This window comes from Protopterus annectens, chromosome 9.part0, assembly GCF_019279795.1.
Source record: "Protopterus annectens isolate FY-2018-M chromosome 9.part0, PAN1.0, whole genome shotgun sequence".
Taxonomy (NCBI): Eukaryota; Metazoa; Chordata; order Ceratodontiformes; family Protopteridae; genus Protopterus; species Protopterus annectens.
Genome location: NC_056743.1, coordinates 622,027,978 through 622,041,586, shown reverse-complemented (window position 1 = coordinate 622,041,586; position 13,609 = coordinate 622,027,978). Strand labels below are relative to the sequence as shown.

The 13,609-nt window shown below is 37.6% G+C and overlaps 1 protein-coding gene across 2 annotated transcripts in view; it reads left to right on the top strand.

Moving 5' to 3' along the window:
- C4B (complement C4B (Chido blood group)) overlaps nucleotides 1-13,609 on the top strand; it is an 876,141-nt gene that overhangs the window by 857,257 nt on the left and 5,275 nt on the right. For both annotated transcript variants that reach the window (XM_044083184.1, XM_044083183.1), the window contains exon 40: nucleotides 1,017-1,149. In XM_044083184.1, the coding sequence (XP_043939119.1) occupies nucleotides 1,017-1,149 (133 nt within the window). The remainder of the gene's footprint in view (nucleotides 1-1,016; nucleotides 1,150-13,609) is intronic.

Below are 13,609 nucleotides of genomic sequence, written 5' to 3'. Positions count from 1 at the left end.
GTAAAAATCCATTTATAAGACAGTACAAAGAAGCTATTGTTTTAATTGGCAAACTGGTTTATATTATAACTCTAACCATCACTCGTGTGCACATGGAGGACTTCTGCCTATACTTTATTGTTTCTTAACTTATAAATCCTATGATCTCCTTGGATCTACTACCAGGTTACCCTACTAGGCATTCAATACCCTATCATTCTTAAAAACATTAAAAACACTGTCTAGAATTTTCCATCTGAGTAAAAATGTAATAATTTGTTTGTGTATCTGTTTTTGTGTTTTACAACTATGTAAAAATCCTTTTATTTGTGGTTTATTTTGTGTTTTAAACTGTAAAAATGTAACAGTTTGTTGAATGTCTTTTTTGGAGCTTTTCTCCCCGGGCCTCCGCTGAAAATGGACATGTATCCAGTCAGACTATCCCGGTAAACAAATGTAAAATAAAATAAATAAATAAACAAATAAAAATTACTGTATGTTTTTCCAGAGTTGACATTGTACATTTCAAACTCAAAATGCTTGAGATCGAAAAGGTTTTAAAAAAAATCAGACATAAACAAATCTACAAATTGTCTAATAATTTAATTGAATAAGAAATGCACCCTCTTCTATATTTTTTATACAAAAAGCAAAGAAAATGCCAATGACCTCCTAGGCTACACAGTAATTAGACAAAATAGAGTTTCTACATAGGAGTATTTGCATCTTCATATTTTGATTTTTCAAAAAGCTTTGCAGCTCTTAGGTCATGAAATATACATCGCCAAAGAAAAGTACAGACAACTGATAAAGCAACTAGATACACATCCTGCATTTAAGATGATTTTTTGAGGATGAAGGCCAGACTAACAACTCTATTCAAAGGCAAAAAAATAACAAAGCATCAGTGCAGGGACTTTCCCTTATGATGGAACCTGTCAAAGTTTCTTCATAAGAATTTACAATTTTTTTTTTTAGTGCCTTACTGTGATATGTGCTGCTGTGTTTCTTAATGCTGCCTGTGTTTCTTTAAACAGCTAAAGATTCAAAACTGAAGGCAGGAGACTTTCGATATTTCCTGAAGCGCAGATCCTGTAAACTTCAGCTGTCACCTGGTAAAGAGTACCTGCTAATGGGAAATGACGGGAAGACCTCTGATGCCAGCAAGAAGTGAGTGGAAACTTTCTGTGTTTTAAATAAATCATTTACTCAAGACTTTGCATAGTTACAATTAAAATAGTGAAAGTCTCCACACCTAAAGAGCCTCCATGCCATTTTTTTTTAGCATTTAGATCACTCCCTTCTCTCCTTACTTTGAAAAGAGAAACTTTTTCCAACTCATCTATCCAGCTCTTATCTTAATAGGAGGGTTGCGCTTCTGCCACCTAGATTCTGATGACCTGTCAAGTAAGCCGAAGACATGTTGTGACCAATCTGCCATCATCTGTCAAGGCATGGTATTCATAGGTTCATATGTTCATAGGTAGGTACTAGGCTATTGGCCCAAGGGCCTATGTAAGCCTAGCCAACAAGGTTCCCTGTCTTATGCCACCCAAGAAAGTAAATTTCCTGTGCCCCTGTCGAGCAGAGCCACAGAAGTGATCCCTGGGGTGTATTTCCTATTTCCCATCCACTCATCAAGATTTTTCTTGAAAAGTGCTAATGAGGAACTTTGCTTGACAAAGATAGGTAGCTTGTTCCAGAGTATAGGAAGTCTCTGGGACAGAAACCTATCCCTTCAACATGTCCTGTTTATTGTGGTGACAAGGTTTAGGTCCCTAGAGCATGTAGCTCGGAGGGATTGGGATTTCTTTAGGTGTAGCATATCCAACAGCTCTGGGTTTAACATAGCTTTATATGTTAGGCAGAGATCTCCTGGGAGTAGGCGATATGCTACAAAGTAAAGTTGGAGTTTTTTGAGATGGTCAGTGTAGGGCATCTGATTGAGGCCAGTAATACTCTTTGTGAGGTACTTCTGTGGCCTTTCCAGCTGCTGCAAATGTCTTGTGAGGTACATTCCAAAAGGGGTGTTGTACTCTATAATGGGACTAATAAGTGCCGAGTAGAGGGGAACAATGACCTCTTTTTTCCTGGATGAGAACCCTTTTGTGATGAAGTGTGCCACACAGAAGGATTTCCTGACTACTGTGGCGATGGGATTATCAACAGAGAGACTACAGTCCACCTGTGTCCCAAGGTCTCTTATCACACATTTGGCGTTAAGTAGACTGCCGTTTATGTGGTAGTTCATGGGTACAGAGTTTTTGCCAAAGGGAATGGCAATGCACTTTTTGGCATTGAGCTTGAGGCCATGCCTCTGACACTAGGCATAGATTTATACTTAGTTTAGTGAGTTTTGCTATAATTCCAGAATGGGGGATGGTATCGAAAGCCTTGGCGAGATCAAGATAGGCTGTATTAACCACCTTTCCCTCATCTAAGGCTTTGGTGATTTCCTCAAAGAAGTCAATCACATTCAGAAGGCATGATCTACCTTTCATAAACCCGAACTGGGTGGGGTCCAGAGTTTGGAGGTTACCAATGTCTTTGTTACGTTCCATGGCCTTGTAGACCAGGCTCGTCAGGCTAATAGGGTGATAGTTCCCAGGATCAATGGTTTCTCCCCCTTTGTGGAGTGAGACTATGATTGAACATGGTGCTTAGGTGGGGAGCCAGTTCGTTCTGAAGTTTATGTAAAACACAACCTGGGATGTTGTCCGGTCCCATGGGTACTGTGTTTTTGGTTTTAGAGAGTGCAGCTTTTACCTGCATAGATGTGTTTACAGGGACTCTACATTCTTCCTGTATAGATATGGGCCCTTTAGGGGGTGAGAGGGGGGTAAAGTTAGCACTGAACCTATCTTCCAGGATGTTGGCAATATCAGTTGGTTCTGTAATTTTCGTGCCGTTGTGCTGTAACTCAGAGCAGATTTGGGTGTTGCCATTGAGATTCTTAACATAGCTATAGAATGCTTTGTGGTTGCCCTTAGAATCAGTGGTGATTTTGTTTTTGTAGCAAGCTTTGGAGGATCTTATAAGGGATCTTAGCTTCTTAATGAGACTGACCAGGGAGCTCCTCCACTCACGGGATTTTACTCTCTTTTGCAACAGTTTCTTCCTTCTGTTGTATAGTTTGTTTATGGCAGGGGACCACCAGATTGGCTTCCTTTATTTGGAGGATAGCGTCTTGGTTCTGTTTGGGATAGCATGATCCACAAACTTGTGTAAGTGCTTATAGAGTGCATTTGTGTAGGATTCAGCAGTCATATCTGTATTGTCCATCTGCATGGGTGTCATGAAGTTTGCCACTTCTGTCTTAAGAAGCATGAAGTTGGCTGGTTTCCTTAATGGTGGGTGGGGGTGGGATACAGATATCTAGGGTGATTAGCTTATGGTCAGATCTGACCAACGGGGAGTTGACTTCAGGTGTGGAATACTCATGTTGGTAATGACTAGGTCTAAGATATTGTTGCTTCTTGTAGGGGTGTGGATAAGTTGATCCAGGGCATTGGAATTTATGAATTCCAGAAAGCGTTGAGTGAAGGATTTGGTACATGAATAGTTTTCCCAGTTAATGGTGGGGTAGTTGAAATCACCCATTATTAGGGTGTTTGGTTGAACCCTAATATTTTCCAGTATACCAAGAAAAGAGGAGTGGGAAACCTGGGGCATGGTGGGGGATCCGTAGCAAGATACAATTTGGATTGCAGTTTTGCCCAGAGTTAGTTGCACTTGGATAACCTTGGATGCAGGTGTGGATAACCTTAATGAATATAGACACACCTCTGCCTTTGGTGTCCTGGTCCAGGTTAGTTGGCCAAAAAGCGTGGTATGAGTTATAGCCTGGTAATGCAGGGGTGCTCTCTAGAGCCTTGAACCAGGTCTCAGTCACTGCACAGATATCGATGTTCTCCATTTTAAGGAGTGCCTTGAGTGAGTGCATTTTGAGATTTTGACTTCTAGCATTGAGTAGCATTACCCTCAGTTTTTGCTTGCCTGTTTCTGTTACGGTGGTGAATTTGTCATTTGAACCTTGCCTAAAAAAGGCACTATAAGGGTGGCAAGACCCTTAGCCAGTATCCAGAATCCCAGGGGTAACAGATGCAGGCCATCTGTGGCAAAGCATCATGGTCTGTAGACCATGTCATCCCAGGCAGACAGATACTGGATTCCCTTAGAATGACACCAGAAGCGTAGCCAATTGTTGAAGTCAATCATTTTGTCCTTGTACTGCAGTATCATTCTGGGTGATGGCAGGATGCTACTCAGGCCTAGGGTCTGGGCTACAAGATTGGAGAGCACTTCCATGTCTCTTTTCATGTAGTCCAGGGAGGTACGTCTCAGGTCATTCACACCAACATGGACAATGACAGAGTCATATTTGTACTTGTTGTGGAGTGACCTGAGTGAGTGAGTTATGTGGCGGATCCTGGCACCTGACAGGCAGCTGACAGTAACCTTCTCATTGTTTATCCTGGTGAGTGGGACATCAGTCTGCCTGACTATAGAGTCACCTATGACTAGTGTGTTGGGTATGTTGTTTTGCCTTATGGGTTGTGGTTGAGTGGCACACTGAGTTTGTTGGCTATGTGTCATTTGGGTTGTGTTGTTGCTTGTGTTTCTGCTTTGGAGGTCTCTGTTGCTTGAGCAAATTATTATTGAGAGCCTCTGTACAGTGGTAACAGTGGGCTTTCAGGAATGGGTAGTCATACTGTTTTTAGTTGTCTTTGACATTCAGAGCTGAATATCACATATGCAGTAACACCACTATGGTGAGTGTGCATTCCACAATACATAGCCTAATAGTATACAGTAACACCATTATGTTGAGTGTGCATTCCAGTATACACAGCTTAATAGTGTACAGTAACATCATTATGATGACTGTGCATTCCACCATACACAGCCTAATAGTGTACAGTAACACCATTATGGTGAGTATGCATTCCACCATACACAGCCTAATAGTGTACTTGCATTGTCTTTAATCTGCCTGATAGCCATACACTCTCACTCTGGCCTTTACTGGAAGATGTTGTCACTTCAAAGCATCTCTATGAAGATTAAATGAGAGATGGCCTCTAGTTTAGTTTCATTTGTTGACCAGGTAAGTGGATTTATCCAAAAGGATTAGTTTCACCCATGACTCAGGAACACACAAAACAGAATAATTACAGAATAATTGCAGATCAAATTTACAGAAAATGGAATAGAATATAAACAAAACCACAGCAAACAAATAAAGGGATCTAGTATTTGTACAATTGTACAATTGATTTTAATATAAACATATGAGTAAGACAGTATTAGAAAATAATTCAGCTACACATTAGCACAGTGTATCTATAATTTATTTATTTATTCATTCATTTATTTATTTATTTACATGATTTATTGACCCAGCATGCAAGTTAGTCCAATGATACTTTCTAGTCACATCCTGGGCCATAATGCAAAATAAATGTATATGTTGTTATTTATATAACAGAAATATTTTGCATTACATAGAGACTTATAACTGAGTCTCTGGTCATAACAAATGTGTTATGCATTTGATAAACACACATCAATAAATATACCTCTAGAGTGGAATGAAGTGAAGCTGTTGAGGTGAATCTTAACATTTCTTATAGAGCAATTAGCAATTTGTGGGTTATGATCACAGAGACCAGATTATAATTATCTGTACTATATGGAGCTTTAGCTTCCCTAAGGAAAAAGATGTAGGAGCATGACTTGTTCTACAGCTTCAAAAGCTTTAAGACACTTAGCCCTGTCAAACAGACAGAGACCACGAGTGTAGTGCAGCTCTGATCAACCAGCCAGATTAAAGGCATTCACACACTTCATTCTGATATACTTTTGTTTTGTTTTTGTTTATTTCCTCTCTTATTTTCTTTCAGTGAGTAGACATCAAGAAATATATTAATGCTTTCAAAGGTTTTGGATGTTCTTCTGTAATGGCTTCTGTGTGTGTGGGCTGTCAATCAAAGGTATGGCATAAACAGCTCTAAAAGATGTATAACAAAAGTTATTGTGCATTTTTCTGATATCAGGAAAAAAAAGCGGTGTTTCAAAAATGATTGTTGTATTCATCCTTCCTGAAAATATAAGGTTGAGATGAGATTTCTGGCAAACCTTCATGCTTTGCCAAGGGTGGTCTGCACCTCTCTTACCAAGGATTTTGCATTATAGCTAAAGTTTTTGAAGCCCCATAGTGCCTTTTTAGGCAGAGTCCTTCTGACTGAAACTCCTACCTAGTAAATTCTAATTGGTAATGCATTAATGTGACTCTTCTCAATGCCAGGAAACTTAACAAAATGGCTGAATTTACAACTCTCCTGCAGCTTGATCACATTTATATAGTTACAGTTACAGAGACAGTTGCAAAGCAATGAAATCATTCCCTGTGCTCCTGGATTTAGTGCCTGTCATGTCTTTAGACCCATTAACACTTGTGGGGGAGTATCAGTATTTGCCAAGTATATCATAACTTTTCATCAGATTCCTTAGGACACCACATTTGAACTCCTAGATGTCCAAATCACCATAAATAGGACTAATTAACAAATTAGCAGAAATCCACATTAAAACAAAAACCTTTCTATTGGGAGATTTATCCATGAATAAACTGTCTGACCTATACTGACAATAGTCAGCATGCCCATCACTTCCTTAACATTACAAATACAAACTTTCTTTTGTAAAAAGTTAGCCATCTTACTAAGGCACCCCAGTATCCTAAATCTTTTTCTCACAGATATGACCTCCTCTTGCACATCTCCATTTCTGTCTTCCTGACGTTTTAAATCAGACCATGAATTTGTGATCCTTCCCTTAAAAACTGGTGGTACTTCCTCTGTAAATATTTGTGTGTTTAGGGACTTCACAAAAGTAACTTTCTTCAATTACTTAATGACCTAAATAAATTCTGCTGTGATCCTCCTGCTAGAGGTAGTGCTGCCTAAATCTCAGACTACTTCCCTCACTTAAATAGTTGTATTGTGAGGGCAGTCCCCATTTGCACCAAATGTAATGAGAAATTTAAAAACAAACCACCTAATATGGAATATCTGTATGAATAAATTATATAACAAGAGAAGGACATTTCTTAATTCTGATACGAGAGTCGCATTTAAACTTCCTTAAGAACACAGTTAAACAAACTACTAAAAAATGTAATGGAAACATTAAAAAGCACAACGTTGAATATGAACTTAAAATACCAAATAAAGCAAAAAATAATTACAAATTACACATCTTTCTATAGTTTTTTCAGGAAGTTGATAACTAACTCCCAACAATGTGCATTGCTAGTCCATGATAAGACTGCACCACTAACCCAAATGAAATGAATAATATCCTGACAAATTTAGTATGAATTTTACTCTACAACAGTAGTAGCTATTCCACAAATTACACAATCCAAGCCACCACCTTTAATTTTATTTAACATTTCTTGACCGGGAAAATCCAACTAGGACAGAGCCTATTTTCAGTGGATGCCCAAGGAGAAATGCTGCAGATACATGTCTTTGGAATGTGAAAGGAAACAGGAGTACCCGGAGGAGACACATACAGATGCAAAATGGACATGCAGTCTCCACACAGAAGGCACCCCAGCCTAGAATCAAACCAGAGAACCTCTTGCCGTGAAGTGAGAACATTAACCACTGTACCACTGCACCGCCTAAATAGAAAAATGTCTCACAGCTCTTTGAAAATTCAAGAACATCATAGCAGTTTGCCATGATAATATACCAGGTTGTTTGATGATCAGTGCCAAAGATGGTCTGTCTGAACCTCTATTCAACCTTTTTAATCTAAGCTTCTCCACTGGTTACATTCCTGAAGCCTGGAAAAAAACATTGTGCCACCACTACACAAGGACAGCTCAGCCAGAAATCCTGGTAACTATAGACCTCATATGTAAAGTGATGGAGTGCATTATCTCTGACTTCATTAATCTGGACATTGAAAATCTCTTAACTCTGCCCCCCCAACAAATTGGCTTTGTCAAAGGAAGGTCCTGTCTATTTAACCTTATTAACTCCTTTGAAATGTAACTAAAGCAGTGGATAATGGTTATGCAGTACATACAGCATACTAGGAACTGGCCAATGTCCTTCTCACTATTTCCTATGCAGGCATTATTGATAGTCTTGTCAATCTGAATATAAATCCTTATATTTTTGAAGTAAATAGCTAAGAGGCTGTTGAACAGAATGCATGTGGTCAGAGTGGCAGTTACCACTTCTGAAAGCAGAACAGATACTAATGGTATACGACAGACCTCAGTGCTGGGGTCACTTCTATTTGGCATCTGTTTCACAGACCTTCAGGGCAACATTCCTGGTTTATGGTTCTCATAGTTCTCACAGTTTACCAACTAATGTAGATTTGATGGTGGTGTTCTTTATTTTGCTTTCTCACAGTTGTTCCAACATGGGTAAGAAACCATTTTAACAGTTGGTGCAAGGACAATGGCCTCAAATTAAATGTAAAAATGTAGCATATTTAATTTTGGTAAATAAAACATTTTCTCATACCATATAGGTGACACACCCCTCAAATCAGGCAGCTCTGTAAGGGATCCAGGCACTCTAGTTGAGAATTCCTTATCATTTGACAATCATGTCCCCATAGTATTCCCAAAGGCATTTCCACCAGATCCAAAGAAGTCTTAAATCCCCTTTACTTGTATATCATTAGACCCGTTATTGAATATAATGCATCTTTTGTCATGTATTTCTGTAAACGTATCATTCAGCTTGAAAGACCTCAGAAATGTATTTGCTTTTTATTTACTGCTTGTTCACTGGGTAAGTGGACTGAAAAACTGACCTTTTTTAGCCATGATCCAAGCTCAAAGAGCAGAAAATATAACACAGCCTTTCAATCAAAAATACTATATAAAAAACGGGTACATAGCAACATTCAAAACATAAAGATTGAATGCAGATAGGTTAAGATTAAAAGATCTAGTCAGTGTGCACTGAAAAAAAAAATATATATATATATATTTACAAAATGCAAGCTAACACAGGTATAAAATATATTGCAATCATTCATATAATACATAAACTCAGTATAAGATGCCATATTAAGAGGCTAAGAAGTTTCTTAAATGCAGTCTATTATTCATTATACGGGATGACAAGTTACCTAACCATTGTCATGGTAGCAGTTATAGGTATAGTCAGTAAAGAGATGCTCTTTAAGTGTATCTTTAAAGCTTTTAATGGTTTCTAAATTTTTGATGTCTGTAGGCAGGTGGTTCCAGGAAGCAGGTTGCAAACTAGAGAAGGCTTTCTCACCTAGAAAGAAATTGTTGTTCTGTATTCTTCTGAATATATAAGTGTGGTCTTGTAAAGGTAATTTAACTCTTACAGGGGGACAGTGACCATGTTTTAGCACATTTTAAATTAAAGTACTTTGAAGAAAACAGGCCCTATTAAGAACTGAAAGCCATTTGGATTTTGTAACAAACTGCAATGGTGCATCTGGGGTTTTGCTAAAAAAAAGTGAATCTACAGATTTTATTCTCAGCAGTCTGTATTTTGTGAGTATTTTGTGCTGAATAACTCTGTGAGCACTAGGAAATTCATAACTATAAAAAAGATTGGTGACCTCAAAAAAATCTTAGTTATCAGGTCAGACTGCCAGCTCTCTGTCTTTGTTTAGGCTCTTACAGACTTCTTCTTGGAGGTCTGTGCCTAGCCTTTTGAGAAAGGAAAGAACCAACCCTCTTTGACCTTCTATTCATTCATAGGATATATGGTACCTCAAATAGTTAAATGAACTAAACCTTTATCAATGGATAAGTAAGACGTCGTGTGATAGAGTCGTATTCCAACATATCCCTCACCTCAGGAACAAACTTCCACTACATGTCAAGCAGGGTGCCATTTTGGCCTCCTTCAAGGTAAACCTAGATAATTGATAATTGTATAGGCACCCTCAAATCCCCCCCCCCCCGCACAATCTTGTCTTGCTCTACTTGAGGCTGGGGGGAAATGCTGTACAGAGGTTTATGGCTATGTGAATGATCTGCAAACTGATTGCCTAGTCCTTACATATGAACCTTTTTAATGTTAGAATGCTGCATAAGAAGCTTTTCTAAGCAGCCTTAAAAGGAACAATCCCAGAGTCTAAAATTCTGACCAAACGAAACTTGTCCTAATACCTACCAGCACCCACTTACCACATCATCATCCTCAGCCCTACTCCTGGTTTCAATTTACTTTATGCAGCCCTGTTTTCATTCCCTCTGGTGAACACAATTGACAATATTCAGTTCCTGTCAAAGATTTCAGTCCCAGATCACTGGGAAACAATAAGATGATTACATTTTTGTGTGTGTTTGTGGTGGGGGTGGTTAGGCAGGACTCTCAGTGTTTACTTTTTATGAACTTGTCAAAATGCTTATCTTAATTGTGCAGCTCTTTATTTCCTTTATTTATTCTGCATAGTGTAACTGCGAGCAGTGTAGTTAAAATAGTACAGTTTAGTGAATTCATATTACAGTTTAGCAGTCTATTGGTGTTTTAACCTTACTCCATTATAAAACAATCTCATAATTAGTATGTATAACTATCACAGGTTGCTGTACTGTACAAGCCCCCATTGTGACAAGTTTTGGATGTCATTGTTTAAAATTAATCTGTTGCTTGCATCAGACATGTATTTTTATAGCAGGTCAGAAAGCATTACACTTGGTTGGTATTTAGAGATCAAAAAACAAAACATGAAAAAAACCCCCAGAAAACTACTGTTTGAAACTTGCATCATTCTGACGCTTTCTAAAGAGCAAGTGGCAGTCACACAATGTCATAACATTTAGCTAGCATTCAGAAATCTCCACAAAATAAAACATGAAATGAAATGAAAAGAAAATTGTTTACTAATATGTATTAGCTTTGCACTGCTCATATGCTTTACCACAAGGTAGTAGCAAATGAGGTCATAAAATTCCTGAAAGACTACTTTTCTCCAAGGATAAAAAGCACAGGTGAAACTAATGAATGACTCAGTGTGAGGTGTTGTGAGTACAACTGCAATTTGAGATGGAATTTGACTAAGACCATTGAAACTTCCTGTAAGCACCCCTCCCCCGCAGGGACAGCTGGGTCATGCTCAGAAAGCCAGACTAAAAATGTAGACAAAGACCAGAATCAAAACAAAAAATCTCTGGGACTGTCCCTTTAAATCCCCACCCTCCCTCACTGCTCAATCTTGTCTTGCCCTAGTTGAGGCTGGAGGGAACTGCTGTACAGCATTTTTTGGCTAGGTGAATGATCTGCAGTCTGATTGGCTAGTACTTACATGTGAACCTTTCTAATGTCAGAACACTGAATAAGAAGCATTTGATAAGCATATCTCACTTCTGTGCTGTTCTGTGGTGGCTGCTCTCCAAATGGCACTGTTAAGTATGTTATAGGTTCATAGGTTCATACTAGACTAACTGCCCTTGTGGGCCATTTTAAGTCTAGCCAATTACCCCAAGTGAGAATCAAACCCTGCACCTTGTGAATGTAAGGTAAACACCTTAACCATTAAGCCAACCTCCCACCCAATAATCAGCCTTGCCAAATCTTGAACCCAGGACCCTGTACACCATAGTCAGAGCAATTTACCACTACACCATCTGAGCTGTAATGTAATATAGCTTACAAAACTGCTAAATGCTTACCACTTTTAAAAGTGTTTTTCATCTTTATAGTACATAGAAACAGATTAAGCTTCAGGCACTGCAAACAATTATAAATATCCAAAGAAACACCACAGAGGTGACAGCAGCTCTGCACACCAAATTTAATAAAGGAATACATTCCAACACTTCCAAAATAACAGAAGATTATTATGTTCATCCATAAACTAGGGACTTCAACAGATCAATAAATTATATAACAATCTCCACTACCAAGTTTAAATAGCACACTAAAATCACATGACCAATGAGAATCAATAATATGAAATTAAATCAGGTCACTAACACCACTAAAAAATAAAAATACAATTCATTAAAATATAAATGCATGGATAAATATATACTATATGTGTATATATATATATATATATATATATATATATATATATATATATATATATATACACACACACACACACACACACACACACTCAAGTCATCATTATATCTTAAATAAAAAACATATGATTGTAATTTTAAAATACAAGTGCTACAGACCATGTAGTTCAGTCAAGGAAACTTGTAGGCATTTAAAAAAATCCTGCCACCACAATTTCTTTTTTTCCAAATACTCACTCCAATGTCCCCCTAGGATTTTTAGTTACTCTGTCCACCACAAAAAAACAAAAATGTATACATGTGAAATCATAATATATTCTTTAATGTTCTTACATTTTCCAGTGTTATGCAAAGGTTCTTAAATGCATTCCCTTAAGCTTCCTCTCCATTTTGCCAATATAAAATGATGGGCACTGCTGACATCTAGCTATATAAACACCCCACCATGACAATTAAAATTACCTCTTGCTTCTACCCATTGCTGACAAATACAAGTATAATCAACTGTTAAACTATACCTACACTGAGAACAATTTCACATTTAAAAGTGCTCTTCTTTATAGAAGCATAAACAGCTCAAGTATCATTCACCTGTTCCAAAAAATCTTTAAAACATTTACCCCTCCTATACACAACAGAGGGCTTTAATCCCATTTTTTTCATACAAATCATTACTAAAAAAGAATAAACCCAAATTCTTTCCAAGAATAGGTGTAATGGAGGGGCTCTCAAGATTATATGTCATAACCATGACTTGTTTAAAATAGTTATTCCTATTTGTTTTCTGTTAATTACTATTAAGCTGCTTTACATGTAACAAGGGCCAACAAAATGATTATAACTGTGTCTTTTGGAGCATACCTCTTTGTTATGTGCAATCAATATGTGTATCAAAAAACTCAAACAAAATTATGATCAGAAATCCAATCATAATCCCCAATATATTTTTGACGATTTTGAAGCATAATCCCACACACTGTGTATAACACTTTCTAGAAATAAAATATTACATTCAAAATACATAGGAATTCAGTTTTTTCTTTATGTTGCAGTATGATGCAATATAATTTAGCCAGTTTGGAATCCATATCCATATAGGTAAGCTATACATATTTAATTTAGAAATATGGTATGCAAACAAGTTATATATTAATACTATAATTTCATATGGTTGTCAAGCATTTAGTTTTATATCAGTCATAATATATTTTATGAGGTATCACAATAGCAGTTTTGAATGGATGCCACATTTGCATGGTAGCTGGTAAGAGATTCATTAGTGATGGTTTAAGAATACCTGCAAGCATAGACTGATGTGCAAGTAGGGTAAGTAAGGAGTGTGACTGAAAGAATTATGTAAAGAGCTGGACCATGGGGATAAGTAATTTGCTGAATTAATTGGATAAGTAAGAGACCAGGTACATAAGAGAACACGCACAGGGTAATGGAATCTGAAGGGGTAGAAAACTCTGGAGCTTTACACAGGAAGTTTGAACTTGCATGTGGCTTCATTGTGGATGTAAAATATGTAACAGTTGTTAAAAGCTTTGATGGCTTGTGGCAAGGAATTCTATAGTTTAG